The sequence below is a fragment of the Ischnura elegans genome, chromosome 3 (genome assembly GCF_921293095.1).
Source record: "Ischnura elegans chromosome 3, ioIscEleg1.1, whole genome shotgun sequence".
In the NCBI taxonomy this organism is placed as follows: Eukaryota; Metazoa; Arthropoda; class Insecta; order Odonata; family Coenagrionidae; genus Ischnura; species Ischnura elegans.
Window position 1 is genome coordinate 103,952,614 of NC_060248.1, and position 19,816 is coordinate 103,972,429.

The 19,816-nt window shown below is 37.8% G+C and overlaps 1 protein-coding gene across 2 annotated transcripts in view; it reads left to right on the top strand.

Annotated features, from left to right (window-relative positions):
- Positions 1–19,816, top strand: part of LOC124156283 (BCL2/adenovirus E1B 19 kDa protein-interacting protein 3) — a 102,492-nt gene that overhangs the window by 48,157 nt on the left and 34,519 nt on the right. For both annotated transcript variants that reach the window (XM_046530731.1, XM_046530730.1), the window contains exon 2: positions 2,651–2,885. In XM_046530731.1, coding sequence (XP_046386687.1) covers positions 2,651–2,885 — 235 coding nt within the window. The remainder of the gene's footprint in view (positions 1–2,650; positions 2,886–19,816) is intronic.

Below are 19,816 nucleotides of genomic sequence, written 5' to 3' on the forward strand. Positions count from 1 at the left end.
AAATTTTCAAATTTGAGATACTGACAAATGTGGATAAGATTCTGTTCTGTACTTCCTAAACATTTTCAAGAGGATATCCGACGTTTTAAACAAGCGATTCGTCACGAAAAGAGATTAGTTGAGAGTGAGTGATAAGTCATATTAAAAATCTTTCTGAACTGATAAATTGTTATTTGGGTGTTAAAAAAACTTCAGCACCTAGAACGAGTGGGTATTCCTCTGCATTTAGATCACTTATCTGATCCAGTGCCATATGTATCGGTCGGTTTCGTTTATTTAATGTACTTCCTTGTATTCGAAAATATACTATTGCTTCAGTCTTTCAGTGAGTCTAATGTAGAAGTTGATCATTCTACAATTTTCATGCTTGATTACAATTTCCAATATCTATTGTGTTGCGCTTGACATCAGCCGTCATCTTGGCTCATCTAGAAAGATTGCGTAGTTTCAGTGTTTTCTTGCGTGGCTGAAAATCATCTTATATATATACTGAACATCTATATTTTTATGGTGAGTATCTTTGCTAGTATTAATTCCAACCGAAATATATACATTTTTGAACATAATTTGTTTAAAGACAACTTCAGAAGGTTTTGCGTTCACGCGAATTATCTTATTTTTCATCACGAATCTCTTTATTTTCAATCTAGACCACCCCTCTATTTAAGGTAATTTTGTATAAAATTAATACGGAAAATCAGGATGCTATTGAGTATAAAAAAGGAGCATAGCGACTTTATAATAATAATAATAATAATAATGTCGTCTTTATTTCACAAGTGAATTTAGGACTAGATAGTCCTCTCTTACAATTAACTTGTTTGACAATCACATACATCCATGCCCTGGATGGTGGTCAAACCACCCAGGCGGGATTCGAACCCGCGACCTCTAGGTTAGCTGTCGGGGACTTTACCCCGGCGCCACCGAGGCCGGCAATAGTGTTATAGGCCGGTAATAGTTCAATAGGCATTTAGTTTATGATTATATCCAGCAATAAGGTGAAAATATTGTCTTTAAGCTTTATACAGCCTGTCTCACATTAATTCTTTGCATTAAAGTTAAGATAACATCCTTATCGCCCGTATCTTGAAGCATGATGGCCCCATGTTGACAGGGCAGTTGTCATTGGAGGGCAGTTGTATGGCGGGAATGGAGAAGGAAGACTTAGAATAAAATGTAGGGAACAGGAAAAGAAGGATGCGAAAGAGAAGAATTTCGTTGGTGTGAGTATATTACATGATACGAGGATTATGTGAAGAGCTGCGTCATTCCAATCTTAGGATTGCTGACTATTAATGATGATGAAAATTAAGGTTCACATTGAGTAGTGATTTTAAACTTAACCCATTGAAATCGCGTCCAGTGAAAAAAACTGTGGAGAGCGATGAATTTGATCTATTTTAAGTTAAAATTTTGAATAACACTCAGCAAATCGTGTAAATTAAGGATACCAAGGACTTTCTCGTATATTTTAAAATGCGTTAATGTCTAGACAGGTTACATTTTAGTAATTGGATGACGGATATCCGTGGCCAGGTTTGTGAGAGCTGTGCCCTAATGATGGGACAGTGTGTCTGTGCGAAGAAATTGGTGAGATTCGTTTATTGGTTTATGATGTTGTATGATCTGAATTTCATGGATTTAATTATTACCGTTTAAAGCCTCCTTTTTTGATAGAGGTAAATGTTTTATCCCTTCGCTGACCGCTCACTCTTAATTCATTTTGCTCATTATTCATAAGGCACGTCATGCTTTCTCTAATGTTGACTGACCTCATTTCCTCACGTGGGCAACGGTCCTCCCTCGCGGTTTATGTCGTAATTCATGAATGTTTTGATGGGAAATCGTATTTTGTCGCTTCCACTTCACTCGCATTTAGAACTGGACCTTGAAGGTATATTACTTCATCTTTGTCCCTATCGAGGATGAGTATTTTGCTTATTAGTTTGTCAACTAAGTCTGAATTAATTGTGGAGATGACCTCGGAGTGGACTGGAATGAGGGAAATGATTATTTACAGATTCTGAAGAGAAGTAAATAGAATTAATGGATCGAAGAATTGTGATAATCATCAACTTTTTAATGTGTTTTATGATTTTACGTCAATGAATTGCAATTATTAAGGTTTTGTACAGGTATTTAACCTGTAACGGAAAGTGATAGCTATGTTATGTTCACCGAGTAAACAGATTGGATAACTGAATTATTGGATAATCGATGGCTGAGTCATTTGAAGTGAACCCGCTGATCTGATCCAGCTGATGGCAAAGATATAGCTGCTGAAACCCGGGTCGATTTGAATATCCACGAAACTGTTCTGGGAACTGTACATCGTGTTTTAATCATGTTTAATATGAAAAAGTTCCACATGGTAGAGCCTGAGTCATTCAAGTTTATCAGTATCGGTTATTTAATGTGTTGTGCTGATTTAAACTTGAAAAAACACTTGAATATTTGTGTCATTTGAATTTCAATGATCTTTGGAAAACGAACTTTAATCTACAATAGCGAAAGAAAGCAGTCTTGTTCTTGATACGCTCCGAAAGTCGGATAGCCGGTGTCATTGTCAAGCGAGAATGCGGGAATTTCTCGGTCGTGGCCTTCGAGAGCTCTAATTCACTTTCTTCTCTCTCTCCCCTCCGTGCAGAATCATGGGTGGATCTGACCAGCAGCCGTGGTGGAGGCACCGTGACGCCCTCAGGGCACGTCTCCATCGGCGGCGGGGGCATCTTGCAGCAGCCCCAGTTGACCCACCTTCCGCTGAGCTGCTCCGTGTCCGGCGAGGAATACCTGCGACTGCTACGGGAGGCCCAGAGGGAGAGCAACCCGTCCTCGGCGCCGCTTTCGCTTGCATCCTCGCGGAGGGACACGCCGGGACATAGGTGCGTGACTACCCCTTCTCTTCCACACCCTACACCCGTTCCCCACTACTGCGCCAATTATAGGGCTTAAGCTCTATAGCGCCACTGATCCGAATTAATTCGCTCCTTCCGCTGGACCAGGTGAGCTACCTCTCCACCGCCCAAGTCGAGGGCCCCAAATTTCTGATTCGCCGCCATTTCGTGTCTGCTGCTCTCATGGCCATCCCGTTGGCGAGGCAAATTGATAGTCCAGGGGAAGGAGGGAGAGGGGAATTCAACCAAAATAAACCCCAACCAAGTTTAAGGGGAAATGTTTCTTCTGAATCTAATAATGTTAGGATTTGAAAGTGGGCGTCGTCTATAAATGACGCGGTGCGGTGATGGTATTAAACCAGGTGTAGCCCTTCTTCTCTTTGGTTACAAGTGCAAAGTTACTTCAAAAATAATTTTTTTTCCAAAGAAGGACTTAAAATCCTTCATTTAACTCGTGGCAGATTATGTTTTGCGTATTGCCGCCTGTCCAGGAAGTTCCTTTCCCCCGAAAATTTGTCAGCATTCGCCTCTGGCACTCCGTGCTATTACGAGGATGAGTTTCTCGATGAGGCTATGAAGGAACCCATTTTATTTTTTCGTAGGTTTCTATGGTATTATTTTGAAAATTCTTTTATTTGTGTTTAATTTTTATTGCTGTAAACCAATAGTTGAAGACTTTCCATTTCGTCTTTTGTTAAATAATTTTTTTTATCTTTTACGTTTCCACGAGACTCGACCCCACTGCATTTGAAGCTATCGCGTATTTGTCAAGAGAGCTTCCACTAGAACAGGGTATAAGCCGTGGAATAACTTTACCATAAAGTGTCAGGTAATTTCTTTTAAGTCATAAGTATTCCTCTGCCAGTTGGTGCAGGATAACTTCGTATTCATTAAAGGTCAATGGTGATCTTCAGCGAATTTCACTTTCCTGCGAGACGGTTCTTTTATGTGATGATTAAAACTTTGGACCAATAAATTCGAAGTTGACAGTAAGAATTTTTATTTTTTTGTAATCTAGTTATCCGTCATTATCGATATTTCCATCACGCTTAAGTTTGGTTGATGCGCTACTGTTTGTTTGGTGGATCCGGCAGCCATGTTTATTCTACTTAAAAGCCTAATTATAAAATTTACGTCACCAGGTTTTCAAGGCTCATAAATTTTATCGACGTATTTCCTGTTTTCATGCCTACGAATTTATTCTGGGAGTTTGTCGGAGGTTACAGGATAACTTCTGTGGTTCGATTTCCGTCACCCCATGTTACCTCCAACTTAATTGTTGTTGCAGTCGATTTTTTCGGTCGTATTTAACGAGTCTCCTCGTACTCTCTTCCACGGAATGTCTTTGCTATAGAAGACGTCTAAGAACCACGTTCTTGAGGTCCTTTTTGGCCTTGATATGATTTTTTCATATTGGCTACATCTCTATATGCTACTCGAATCCAATTAAGAAATTTAGTAGGATATATTTCACCATCCTTACGAGGTTTTTCTTTGATATTTTTTTAATCCCTGTAACGACGTCACATCTCAATATCTCTAATGAAATCCATTCCGCTAAGTCGGGTTGCGTTCGACGTGTGTGCGTCTATTCCTTACTGAGAAGTTTCATTAGATCCACTTGAGCCTTGCTCAAATAACCAAGCTTGAATCGGATCTAGGATATTATAATTTACTTTCTAAACAATCTGTTTGCACAGTCTTGACTCATCATAGCATACTTTTCTTGGAAATCATGGATGGTACTCTCTCACATAGTGCTTTCGCTTAGTAGTAAGTTTTGAGGATTGAGATTGCCCTGCTTTCTATTGACCACTGTAGCTCACTGTAAGTTCTGTTGAGTAGTAATGAACTCTGAGATGCGTTCTCCATATTTGTCAAATCGAGCTTCGTCAGAACCAGGGCTAGAGATTCTGGTTTTGATGAAAATTTTAAGAAACACTTATTACTTTTACTGCAGGGCCTAATCTACGGTTCAGTATACTACAGTAAGTTGGTTACGTTCTAGAGAAAGAGCTAAAAACGGAAAGAAATCAAAAATCTTCTTTCCATTTCCAAAAATCTTCTTCAGACTTGATTTTCTGTCGTCCTCTCTCTCTTCGTTTAACCATTTTTGTCGATCTTCTCAATGAAATAAAAGGTGAATTCTCATGATTGTTTATTTTACGTTCACATCCCTATTTACTGTAATTTTGAGTTCATGTAAGTGATTTTCATTTAGCTTAATCTTTGAGCAAAATATTTACTCTCTTGTAGTAGCTTCTATGTTCTCCTTTATTATCGTAACTAGACGAACACGTGCCCAGTTTATATAAAAAAGGACAAACGAACAGTACGAAGGTATCATATGTCTTCTCTCTTTTGGAAAATGAAGTTATTCGGTGACAGATTGTATCAAGCCATCGATTTTTCCCTTAATAAAATTTTCTGGTCTTTCCTTCTAAAGCTTCCCAAACTATAGATTCCTAGCCACTTTCTGGTTTCCTGAAGCTTTAATAATAGGGCCCCAAAGCTGTTGATATAAGTCTCGAGGATTTCAATCACAGTTGTTATATCACCAAGAATCAAAAATTATTCTACGTAATCAAAACTGGAAACCTGACCAGTCCTTATCTATTTGCGCGATGCTCTAACTTATTAAGTCAACTTCTATACTGCAAAAGACAATTGCTGTTCTAATTCATTATAAAATTACTGTAAGCCTAAATGAGCTGTATAAGTTGGCGAGAAGTTACAAATTTTATATGGAACAAGACACCAGAGCGCCATTGTCACCAATGGGAAACCTAACTTAAAATATGGACTTCATTTCAGGCAGTCCGGTAACTAGCTTTAATGGAATTTTTTGCCGGTTTCACTGGTTATTTTGAGCACCATTGGGATATGTAATCGGAATTAATACGCGGCTCGTTACACTACTCATTGGGCCTTTATTTGAATCTAACATTGGACTGAAAAAGTTGATAATTCTTAAGTTTTCCTTCGTCAAAACTTTCGCGGGTACTCGTCATGTTGGATTAAAACTTTTGGGCTCTATCAGATTCCCTTGAATTAGAGACCAGCATCGGCCGGGAAACGTTTGGGCCACCCAAAATTTCACGCGGCGACATCCCAAAAGTTTTTATTCAACATGAATTCTTAGTTTACTCCTCGTTGATTTCTGCCCCTGCTTCCACCGCTCGATTAATCTTGAAATAGGTTCCTCTATTTCATATGACTATCAAATAACTATACTGTCTTCCTTTCTACAGGCCATTTGTTAAAATAAGTTTTATTTTCTCATCTTATGACTACTCTAACTATAGTTAAGCTGCTTTAAGTTGTAGTGAACGAGCAGATGTTTTTCTTTGGCTCTCAACGCCATTGTTACACCAAGTTAAGTTGTTTTTAATGGGGCTTTTTGGGACCCAAGAGTATTTTACAAATATTTTGCTGGTTTTTTTTTGACAGTAATTCTTCCCCGATGACCCTGACACTTCCAACATAAAATGTGCATTTGATGAATCTGAAATTTGACGACATCGTTTAAATAAATGTGAAATATGTCATACACCCAATGCCAGTTTAGTGAATCTGACCCGCTGTGTCGTAGAGAACTAAGGAAGTAAATATTCGTCATCAGACCAATTGGCCTTCATTATGCATTCATGTTAATTGTGCTTTACTAATTATTTCAAACTGTATTCGTCCCAAGTCATAAGATCAATGATTTAAGATTTACAGTAGCCTTCACTAATCTTTGAATTAGTGTTGAATGGAAGTACACACTCGGCATCAATATAATTTGATTCTTTATATGATATTCTATAATGTCTAGCTAAATTTCCAAACGAATTATATTCATGCGAAGAGATTCTTCCGTGAATAACAAGAACCTGGAAATGTCCAAGAACTCTTCATGTCTTGTTAATATTTAACTGCATGCTTATAGACGTTTTGTTTATAATTTACTTCAGTGGTTTTCATTACATTGAAAGTATTTATCGCGGGATTAGTGGTTGCTATTCTTATTCCCTGAATTAATTTATCGGAAATCAATCGGTGTCAAAAATCCTAAATCATCTCGCAACATATCCTAGCTAGGGGCGCTTCCTGGAATCGTGTAAACCCGCGCCTTATACCAACTCGATTCGTCATGGTGTAAACCCCGCTTGCATCAAGGCTGGGCTATTTCGGCACAGCTACTTCCGGATACAGGGAAACGGCGTCGCATCGTGCTCCCATGAATCGCACCTGTTTTATTCCTTTTGCGTGGCTCATATTTGAGCGAGAATATCGAAATGCATCCGTTGGCTATTTTTAGTCGATAACACGTGTCATTCCGGCCGTCGAGAAGGTCGCAGACCCCGGCAACTCATTTTTTTCGTTCCGTATTCCCTTCCTCGTTGGTTTTTTCTTTAAAGAAGGCTGGCTCGAAAAACGAAATACATGTTGTTTTTGTGATGATTTCAAAATATGATCTTCTCATTGTACTTTATCGCCTGGCGGCCTCAGACAGTGAGTTTCTCGTGCTTTATTTTCTGGATATTGAATATCATTATCCAGATTTTTATGCAGGTTTGTTTTGGCTTCACCAGTCTATGTATACAAAAATATTAACCAGTTCTTGAATATATGAGTCCTTTGTCATAAATATTTATATATGTGCGTCATAGCATAATAATAACGGTATAAAAAATTTAGGTTTGTTTCCCTACTACTTTTGGACTTGATAGCAAAAGAATGGCGTGATCAAATTAAAATAACATTATTTCCTTGAAAGCGGTTTTAATGTAGGAAATTGCTGGAAAAGTGTTAGGTAAAGGTCTAGGGATTGGATTTTCCACGTTCTATGTACTCTTATTTTACCTTTGAACCTCGAAGGATGGCGTATATTATGGTAAATATTTTTTCAATCGCATTTGCGAATTGTATTTATTTTGAATAAAAGTCATAAAATTTGCTTGATTTTGGCCGCTCTATTTTTTATTTTTTTTTGTTGGTGGCCAAGACTTGTTTGAACGAGAAAATGTAGTATCCTCGATATAAAATGGCTCAAAGAGAAAAGAGTGATAAGGGAGATGGTTTTGTTATGGAGGGAAGTCCTGGTTACTGTAAATGCAGGGATTGATTGGTGTGCTTCCGAGGAGTCTTCCGTCGTCGATTGGCAGTGGACCGAACGTTCTTCTCGCGCGTCCTGCAGTGGTTACGTCCTAGTAGCGTTCACGCGTGCGTGATGCCTCTTCGGAGGCGTATTAATCGGTCGCCGCGTTCAAATGTGAAAGTTGGTGATGACCGGCAATCAAATTAATGGACTCTAATTGCCAGTGGATGGCCAGGAAGGACTGAGTAAAAATTAACTTTTTCGGTAATTTTTACTCAGTCGTTCCTTATTTTGAAAAAAGTTATTTTACGTGCACTTAATCATCACTTTGGGTAATCTATATTCTGTAAAGGATTCGAAGTACTTATCAGGAAATATATTAAACATTAGTTAATATTTTTATTTTTTATTTGGACAGACCAAGATGTTGAGGTATTTATCCATTGCAGAAACAAATTTTACCGAATTACCAACATTTTTTGTACAGGAAGTACACGTTTTAGAATATATATTAACCTACTTCGTTTAGACTGTGCAGGAAGTCGAAGAAGTTCTCGTTTTTCCGCGTGTTACAACTTTACTACGTAGTTACCGCTAACATAACGTGACAAAAAAGTAAATGCCTGTACTTGTCGTTTCCATTGTTATAAATGCAATCCAATTTTAATCGATCGAATTTTTGGAGAGTATTAATTCTTGCACGCCAATATATTCTGTTTTATGTATCTGTAATCGAGTCAAATTATTATTTTCTGCAATTTTTAATCGCAGACGAAAGTTATAGTCATTCTTTTCGTTATCGAAATGCGACTTGTGAATCTTTAAAATTCTGATGTAATTTTCATTAATGACACCAGATGAATATCATAAATAACTTTCTGTTGAGTATTTTATTGCTAAATATCATTTAGGTTGGTTTAAAAATAGTATCTAAATTAGATTATCTAGTATTTTAATGATAAAGAATAGTATTTTTTATTTCTAAATATTTCATAAGAATCAGCGAAATTGATTAAAAGCACGGAAATTCGTTATGATAAAATTTACTTTGCGGGGAAATCCATTTTGATTGAAGTCTGAACCAACTTATTATTAAGGTCACACAGGTAATTTCTTGAATTAAAATACTTCCATCGTTAACAATTAGCCCAAGGCTTTATCCTTTGAACGGATATGCTTAAATATTTTATTTTTATATCCATGAATATATTTTTGTACTTCAATTGTTTTTTAAAAATATCATACCATTTGCGAAAGCAAGGTCAACGTAGTCGTTTGAAAACAGACTAAGAGGAGGAGTGTTCGCTTTGTTTTGCTTGGGAAGCTATTTCAGACGACGCGACGTCCAAAGTAATTTATTTCCTTTCGTTGGGCGCTATGTAGTGCCCGGACATTCTCAGTAGCTTTCCTCATTGGTTGAGTTAGTGACTTGTAAGTTTTGTTCCTTAAGCCCGTCCTTGAAAAATAATCTTTGCGACAAGTGCTGTGGCGTTGGACTACTTAGTCTTCATGTGGTGAAACAGCGGCGCAACGTCAGTACCCTCATCGAGGAAGTCCTCAGGAGACAAGCAATGGAGGCATTAACCTTGCAATCTCTTCTTTTATTGCCATTTGGTGTTGGTGACTCAGAATCCTTGCTACCATAAAAAATATATCTGAGCAATTTAATGTCTTCACAGTTTTGACGTGAGTGTTAATAGATCTTTGATGCGCTTAAGTGTCATTGAACCTTTGATTGCGTTACATACCTGTTATCATGAAGTATTTATTTCAATTTAATTTTTTTGGATTGGTTTTTTATGGAAACACTAAAATGTCAACAATGCTTTATTTGAGAGGGAATTATAAAAAGTGCATTACCTAGGATTATTATGATACTGCGATGGCCTTCCCTTTTCATTAAATATCAAGGTTATGAGGTCAATTATAAACGACATAAACTCTTCATCGTTGGTATCTCTATATTGTTCATGCCTCCGGCGGAATATTGTATGATTGCTTATACTGGGTAGAAACTAATGAGTGTGGTGAAATCTTATAAAGAATGTGATTGGCCGTTACTTTTATAGCGTTGCAAAACGTTGTACCTCATGCATGTGATTTTTTGCTGTCTACCGGTTGAAGGTAACTCATATTTTCCCTTTTCTATTTACTGTTCCGTATCAATTAAATTTCTATAGGTATCTTGCAAAATAAATCGTGTATTTGATCCTTCTTGCTGACATTGTTTTGTAATTCTTGGAAGAAATTTTCATCGGGTAATTATTTAAATATTTTAGTACCCTTGTGTCATTGGTCCGAGTTTTATGCATTGTAATGCACTCAGTTATATTATGAACTTCTTATCCAAGTTCGGAAAATGATTGTCAATCCACGAATAAATGTTTAATATCGCTTATGAATGAACGAATACGAAATACTTACTTGATTAATCACATACTTGATATATAATCCTTTCAACATCCACTGGCAGATTGAGGCCCGTAATTTCCGGAATAATTTAAAAGATATAAACCTTTACGGTGGCCCTCCAATGAAACTTTTTATTTAATTTTCATGAAAAAACGCTTGTAAATAATTAGTGAATATCTGGATGACACTTTTGTATGTATATCAGACCTCGGACGCATTATCGCTGAGAGATGTTACATACCTCCAAGACGTAATGTAATGACGCCAGAAAGTAATGAACAAAAGAAACGACCAAAAAATAATAGAAAAAATTCAATAAAATACAAAAATGAAAATAACTGTTATTTTTCATTTCGTACCATTTAAAACGGCAGTTGTGAAAAGCAATTCAATGATATTGTCATTAAAAAAAGACAAAGTAAGCTCTGATGAAGGCGTAAAATTCACCGAAACATTATCATTATTCAATGGTAACTAGCATTACAAGTTCCTGATCAGCACAGCATAGAGGGTTAAGCATCCGAGTCGTGGATCGATGTTGTTTTTTAGTATGATCTCTTATTGATAATAATTTCTCGCTATCAATCGATGTGTCATCCTCCTCTTTGCCGGTCGATAGGCGTCGAAAGTCGTGTCCTTGTGCCGGTGAGACGAGTGGGCTGATCCGTCTGTTGTCTTCCGAGAAGCCGGAAGCGAGGGGAGATTACGGTGCCGTCGTACACGTGGAGTGCACTCGATCCTTCTACTTTCTCTCAAGAAAATCATCGCGGGGGCTGTTGTGGACTCGATCGGCGGAGTCAGGCGATCACTTGGGAAGTTTTCTCCGCGGAACAATATACTCACCGTCGTCATCTTTCTGCGTGTATTTTGCCTCCGAGATGTAGAGACCAGAAGAGTATCTTCCCCACTTTCAGTTATACTGTGTATGTAAAGCGGGGTAAATGTGCTACAAATATGCTGTGGTATTCTTATGGTAGAGTTTAATGATGTTTAACATTTATTTGTGATCACACACCTCATTTTGAGGGACAATTCAAATTCATTTAAAATATTTATTCACTAGGGAAAACATTATCGTTATTTATTGCGGAATTTTAGTCAATTATTACCATAGAAACAAAAAAGAAGTTTCGTCGCTTCGTGCTGTAATCTTATGGCAGAGTTCGATAAACTTGAATAATTGAAAGAGTCTTCTAGTCTTAAGAGAGCGGCGTATTTTATGTGCCGTATCTATTTTATTTCAAACATAAATACAATGGAGATAGCACTATTAGTATTTCAAGTGGCATTAGGCCATTATTAATAGAAGTATTAAATCATCCCGGTCGACGTATTTTGAACTATTTACTAATGTACTGTATAAAATCACATAAACGCTTCATGAGGCATCAGTTGCGAGGGCGTGATGAGGATGATAATTATTATGTAGAAATTTACGGTACTCCCCAAATATTAAGCCATGTAATAAAATAGCCCTATAAGCAGGCCAAATAAAGTTAAATTAGAAAATTTACGTATCATCCTCCTTAAGAACGTGCACAAAAACTGGCCTGCTTGTTTCAGTGAGATGACAATCGAAATTCGGATGTTCAGGCCTCTACATCTCGGAGCTCCCGGTATGTATTTCTCCCGTGTAGTTCGCTCACCGGCAACCGTTTTTTAGTGCTTTCTTTCATGCTGGCTCTTATCCCTGTGACGAGAATACTCTTCCAGTGAACCTCATTCCTCTCACTCGCATAGTCAAGCTTTGGCCGCGATCCAGAAGGCGAAGCGGCAATGCCCGCATTGCGATCGGCCCGCCGTGGTTTGTTTACGTGTTCGTGACCCTATTAATTGTGCCAAAGTTACGTTCATTCGCCTTATATGTTACGCGCATTACTTTCGTCCCGTCTTCGATTACGCGTCTGTTATTTCGCGAGGTCGTTGTGCTCTTTATTTATCGTGATACCGTGGAGTGGCTAATCTTGTTCTTTGTTTACATGCATATAATGCGTTATTACGCATTTGGCAGTGACCTGGACTCGTGAAGGGTGCAGGTAAAAGACTGTCGGCTGGAAAGTGGCACTCGAGCAGTCTCCACTTCGTTTTTCTTTATAACTTCCCCTCCTAATCTCCAAGGAATTATAGTGCGCAGTACCAGTAGTTTTGCGATTTCTTCTCGGCCTTATGCTTTCTGCTCTCAGGTGGTGAATTGGAGGTGTTTCTCTTGAGGCAAATACATATTCGATACCAGATGAATATATATGACGTATGTAGGGTTGATTGGGCTCTATGTTAATGATATTCAAAATAAGATCCAACAATGACTAATGCATAACATAGTACGAAGTGTAACGTCATTTTTGGAACAGAAAGTTGGCTAACAGATGATGATTCAGACAATGAGATCTTCCCAAATTCGTTCACTGTTTATCGGAAAGATAGAATTAATCGAGTTGGGGGCGGAGTTTTTATAGCTGTAAAGAATTCAATCGTCAGCCAAGCGATGACCGTAACTGAGACCAGCGTTGAATCTGTGTGGTGTTTAATTAAATGTCCAAAATTCAAAACTATTTTATTATGTTCGTATTACAGACCACCTAACTCAGATATAACGTCAATGTTGGATTTTCAAAATCAAATAAACAGCGTAGCATCCAAGTATCCTGAAAGAAACTTGATTGTGGGTGGAGATTTCAACGTACCTTCAATAGATTGGGAGACTTATAGCTTCATTCCTGGTGGGAGGGATAAAGTGATCTGCGAGGCTTTATTACACACTTTTACATCTAATTCATTGTTTCAAATAGCATCCGCACCAAACAGAGGAGAACATATTCTTGATTTATTAGCGACAAATATACCACATCAGGTAATAAACGTTGGCACTGTCGAAGGAATAAGTGACCATAGGGTAGTAACTGCAAAGTTTTCTCTAAATACCGCTGTAAACTTTAAAAAAGAGCGTAAAGTTTTCATTTTTAAAAGAGCTAATTTTGATGGGTTTAAGAGTCATATGAAAAATGCTTTCCCCGAGTTTCAAGAATCAGTATTAAAGTTAAATGTAGAGAATACTTGGAAAGCTTTTCTTTCGCTCGTAACTTCGGGAATAAATAGCTACATCCCTAGTAAAATAGTAAAAGAAGGCAGCGAACCGAGATGGTACGACGCGGAAGTGAGAAAATCATTGAGGCGACAGAGAGCGTGTCATGCTAAAATGAAAAAAGTCAGCACGGATTTATCCGCTAATGAACGCGAGCTAATAATTAAAAAATATAGGATGACTAAAGCCGCCACGAAGGAAGCGTTCAGGAATGCGTTCACGAATTTTAAAAGAAAAACACTAGTAGAGCAGTTACAGGATAACCCAAAAGCATTTTGGTCATATGTTAGGGAAGTTCAAGGTAAACGATCTACCGTATGTTCGCTGAGAAACGACAATGGAGATGTGTTGAAAAGCAGTTACGATAAAGCCAAATTATTAAATTCCTACTTTAAGAGCGTGTTCACGGAGCCTTCCGAAAACTCACCCGAGACCGACGACAATACCTGTATACATAAGATGCCAGCTATTGACATTAGTACGCTCGGAATAGAAAATATATTGAAATCGCTTAGTCCAAATAAATCACCTGGTCCTGACGAAATCCCTTCTCGCGTATATAAAGAACTAGCCTCAGAACTTGCCCCCTACTTGCAGTTAATATTCAGTAAATCCATCAAGCAACACGAAGTACCTAATGACTGGAAAATCGCTAATGTAACGCCTATATTTAAAAGTGGAGACAAGGAACAGCCATCTAATTACAGGCCGATATCTTTAACGTCCATCTCTTGCAAAGTCCTTGAACACATCGTAGTCAGCTCGGTAATGAAACACCTAGACGCGCAAAACTTATTAATGGGAAATCAACATGGATTCAGGAAAAGCAGATCGTGCGAAACTCAGTTAGCGCTTTTCGCCCACGATATTTTAGTCTCCGGGGAAGACAACATTCCAGTAGACGCGATTTTTCTTGATTTCAAAAAGGCATTTGATAAAGTACCCCACGGAAAGTTAATAATAAAACTGAAATCTTATGGTCTAGACGAAGATGTCATTTCCTGGATTAGAGAATTTTTGAGCGACCGCGTCCAAAGAGTAGTATTAGACGGTGCAGTCTCCAATGAGGTTAGAGTGACTTCTGGCGTTCCTCAGGGTAGTGTCATTGGCCCACTCCTATTCCTTCTTTATATAAACGACATTGGCGAAGTAGTGCAGAGTAAGTTACGATTATTTGCAGACGACGCTGTAGTTTACAGAGAAATTCGTTCCAGCAAAGATATAGATGAACTAACGAATGACCTTACTGCTATCCAAGCTTGGTGCGATGCTTGGCAGTTAGAATTAAATTTGGAAAAATGCGTCGTAATGAATTTCTGGAAGAAGAATAACTCCCTACAGCGTAACTATTTCATTCGGGGCACGCAGTTAAAGGCAGTTGAATCTGTGAAATATCTAGGGGTTAGACTCAATAATGATCTATCGTGGAATAAACATATTCGAGAAATAACCGGTCAAGCTAATCGTAAAATGGGTTTTGTTAAAAGAATATTAGGAAAGTGCGACGACAAAGTGAGAGAAATTAGCTACTTTTCCCTCGTTAGACCACATTTGGAATACGCTGCCAGTGTTTGGGACCCTCATGAAAAAGGCTTAATAACAGAGTTAGAACGCGTGCAAAGAAGAGCTGCCAGGTATGTGAAAGGTCGTTACGATAGTCTTGTTAGTGTAACTGACCTCTTAGATAAACTCGGATGGGAATCTCTGTCGGACCGTAGATTGAAAAATAGACTAAACCTTTTAGATAAATTCAAGAGCAGTGTCTTTTCTGACGAAGTTAACCATATCTTGCGGACGCCAACGTACTACGGAAGATCAGATCATATAAATAAAATAAGAGAGATAGATTGCAGAACAGACAGATTCCGAATGTCATTTTTTCCACGATCAATAAGAGATTATAACGGCAGCAATAGAACGCGTAAATAGATTGCATGACTTGTAGTGTAGCCTACTAACCTATGTAAAACTTACTGCATGTTTCTGAATTTCTATTCTATATTCTATTTCTAACAGCATATAGTAGTATAGTTTGTTATTATACGGGACGTTTCTTGGACGGTGTGGTGTGCATGTGGGAGTCCAAATGCATGCTGCATGCTGGTGATTGATCACCCCCTGCCAAACACCCTAGAGGTGGCTCGCAGGGTAATTTGTAGATGTAGATGTGAATGCGTTGAATTGGAAATTTTTCTATTTGAGAGTTGAATCTTTCTAATGTTTTCTATGTTTCTATAAGTTTTTATGTTTTTTATTGAGAGTTGAATCAGACTACATCTGGAGGAATTTAACATATTGTGCATCGAAACTTCCTAACAATGTCTGCGGAAAAATTCTTTTTATTTTTAATTACATATTTCTCTGCGTAAACTACGCTATCGATATATGATTAGTATAAATGATACATGTGTTCTGAATTGGTCTCTATTTACCACGTTTATTATTTTTAAAATCGAACCTGACCATTTTATGGACAAGAACAAAGGGTTATGTGTGCAAATGTATTCAAGCACTCTCTTGCATTAGATCCTGTAGTAGTACATTATTTATCTAGGTTTTCTTGATTTTAAAGGTTCTTTATTATGTACTTATTCCATTCATACCCTACAGTTGACATTACAATTTCTCATGCGTTGTTTATGTATAACTAGAGTGTACAACTCTATTTACTCCGCAATGAATATTTGAAGCTCAGCCGGATAATCATGTATTTCTTAAACTGGAAGATCGTATTCCCAATCGATAGTCACGGAGGTTTTTTGTTGGCACTTCTCTCTTACAATCTCGTGTATAAATTTTTCGATTTCCTTCCTAGCCTGTAACTCTCCTATGCTCCAAGTTATTTGGTTACTCAGTCTATGCCCAGATATTGTCGGGTTTATGAGTTTCGTAATTGGTGGATTTGATTGATTCGGTGATCAGCAAATTAAATGGTAAGATTTTATGAAACATAACATAATTATAGCCAGTAATAGTTTGTTTTGGTGCATTGGAATAGGCCTGGTATGTTATGATTTCGCGTGTGGCATGATTTCCGGGCAAACCATGATATTGTCTTGTTTCCTTATCATTTATTATGAATATAGACCCTCTCTAGTGTGTTCAGATTTTACCAGTTAAACCGTACGACAATATCAGAACTTGATGCATCTCATTCTATTATTTGTTTCTTCACTTCTTCAAGTGTGTTAGCTTCCCAGTGAGCACAGTCAGAAGGAAGTGATTCACTGTTTATCGCGTAGTTTGTTTTTGTTTCCCGTGTAATTAAGTCGACTACATCTCTCTATTTGGGGAATAGAATGTTTTGATGCGGAGTTGTGGTCCTTTCTTCGGAAAGTAGTTAACGTTGGAGGTCAAATTTGAACTGCACCACGTATTCATAAATCGTAGTTGCCATATTTTCGCTGGTGCGGACGATGCTAATGAGATGGAAATAAGTTGCATGCGCAGTTTGTTTACGTGAGGGGATAAGAGAAGGATGTTAAGCCAGCGTTATGTACCAGTATGGAGTCGCGAGGGATCGAGACGAGTACTGCGCTGTGTGTACTGCGTCGTATGGCGATCCCCCAAACCTTCTGCGCTAGTTATGTTAGACAGGGCTTTGAGACAGAGTTTACAGTCTTAGACAGGGTTTTGAGGAAATCAACGTCGTTAAATAATTTCCCAACATTGTTATTTTTCAATTTTATTGATTTTGATTTTCATCTACAACTTCGACCCAGTCATGCGATACATTGCCTCCAAATATGATATGACTTTAAATTGAGCTACTTTTCAAATTTCTTTCCTTAATATTTTTCGATGGTCTTTGTTTACTCCTTTCAAACGGAAACCGTGTTGCATTGTGTTAACCCTCAGTACTCACGATGTCTTTGAAGTTTGTTGTTTGTTGTCAGAAGATGCCTTCCTTACTTGGCATAAGCCTTCCCGAAACATACACAATATTGAAAAATGTAACCTTATATTGACCTTTTCAGTACGACTTTTATTATGAGAGCGTAAGGTTATTGTATCTTTGGTTACTCTTTGGTTACCACTAGCACTCCATGCTCAGCCGCCTCTTTTTGGCAGGATATTACTGCAACGCTCTAACCGAGGTGTCCGAAAAACGTCGTTGATATCGGTTTAAGTGGGAAATCGGTTTCCTCTTCGCCAAATCTGGTTTGTCTCAAGAAATTTTCTCATGGCCGACTCTCCTCTATTTGTGGCATATGTCGAGAGATATCTTTTATTGTTAGCCGTAAGTAGCCTTTTAAGTAAAATGTAAATTTCTGCAGGTAATCCGATGCATAGCACAACCGTATATGTCGAATTGGTATTAAATGAGTCCCGTAAAAGTATTAAAAAAAGAATGCAATTGATTGAATGTGTATTAATCGCTTTCCTGGTTTTCGGAGTGCGCATTTTACTTGGCTCACTATTTTTCACTAACAAAAAAAGCATTTTAAATGTTTTCCCATACCCCATTTTTTATCCCTTTTATTCTGAAACATTTCTTTCGTGTTCGCCGCGCTTCATAACAGATTTATTTCTCTCAACGCTATATGTTTCCGGTGGCTTTGAATGTTAGGAGTTATCGGAAATTGACCGCTTCATTGCGAAATGCTCAAGCTTAGGATGAATCTCGGAGAAACCGACCCCATATCAAAATCTTGCAATTGCATATGGCCGACCTAGAAATTCTATTGGTATTTAGGCTGGGTAGCAACCAGTCATTGTATTTGCATTTGAGCAGATAAGAAAACGACGGTATCACGAAACGCTACTAGTCAACAGTATCAGTTGATACCGGTGAAAGCCTGAAAGCACCTATATTTTCAAATAGGTCAATTTTGCTTCTGTCATTATTGAACTTCGTTTTAAATTCTTTTTTACACGTCTCGTGCACAAATGAAATAACATCCCTTCTCATTTTACTTGAGGAATGCTTCTCTACGTAAAAAACTGGCCATTTTAAAGTCATTAGAATTTCACGTTCTTTTTTTCAATAATGTAGGGTAAGGTTGGCTTCTTATTCATAACTACGGGTCGCATATTATTATTATTATTATTAGCATTGATACATAGAACGCAAATACCAGTGTTTTCTCCAATTTTTATACAAATACCGATACATTGATGAATAAATATTCTTAAGCTAAATTTTGAGTTACCTAATAAGTGAAAATAATCAACAGCTATTAGTTTTGCAGCCAACATAAAATATTTTGAGGTCCGTATGGCTTATCCACTCTTATGTTTAGGCGTTTCTCAATCGCGAAATTATAAGGAACTTAATATCCATGGGGGTATTTTCGATTTTGGTCTTCTTGGCTAGACTTGATCGCTGAATTCATTGACGATTTCCCTACGCTGAAGTAAAATCATTCGTATAGCGAGTAGAAATTCTGATATTTTTAAAATCCTTTACATGACTGATAACAGCTTCATAATATAAGTTGAATTATGCATATTAGAGCTTGTTTTTATTTTAAAATCTGATTTTATCGCCACCTGTCTAGATTGCAAAGCGACAGCTCATATCTGAGCTATGTCTACATTGCCACCATTATCGTGTACATCTATTGCACTTGCCCGTTTTTTAATAATTTAATTTGAATCATGTGGTGAATACTACGCCCACTCTGGTACTTGCTATCACCCTGGCATACTCAAGTAGCCATATTTATAAATGCAAATGGGTTGTACTACGGAAGTGATTCTACTGTAATTCTAAGGAAAGGCATAATCCGGTGTCGGAATCCATTTTCCACCTCGGATGACCTTATCGGGGACAGGCCTCACCTCTTTCTATTTTTATACTTTCCTTTTAATGTTCCCCTTGATTTCGTCACACTGCTTGCCTTCTTTCTGTCATTCCAAAAGTTGTTATCAAAGGTCCTGCGTGTATATATCGGAAAATTGTGGCGGTAGCCGCAAGGCGCTCACGCTTGTGCAAAAGTCATTGGATGCCGTCTGAATATTAAAGTATTGCGTATATTAATACTAATCAATAATTTAATTACGATACGTCCGTTGTCATAAACCATGTTTTCCTTCTTTGTACGGCACGAATACGACATCCATCGTTGTGCGTAGATTATTTCCGTATGAGGAAAAGGGTGCAGAGACTACAGTTAAATATTTGATTTTCATTGCGTATCCAACGGATCAGTGGCGTAACTATGGGGGTATGAGAGGACAGATCCCCCCCCCAAAAGCCTCAGAAATTTTTTATTATTATTTAAAACTATTGTCTAGTTTTGATAGACAGTAACTGCATCTGCTTAAAGTTAAATTGTAAGTGACAAAATTATGTAAAAAGGTATTTCCAGGCATGTCATTTTTCAAGCATTTTCCAGG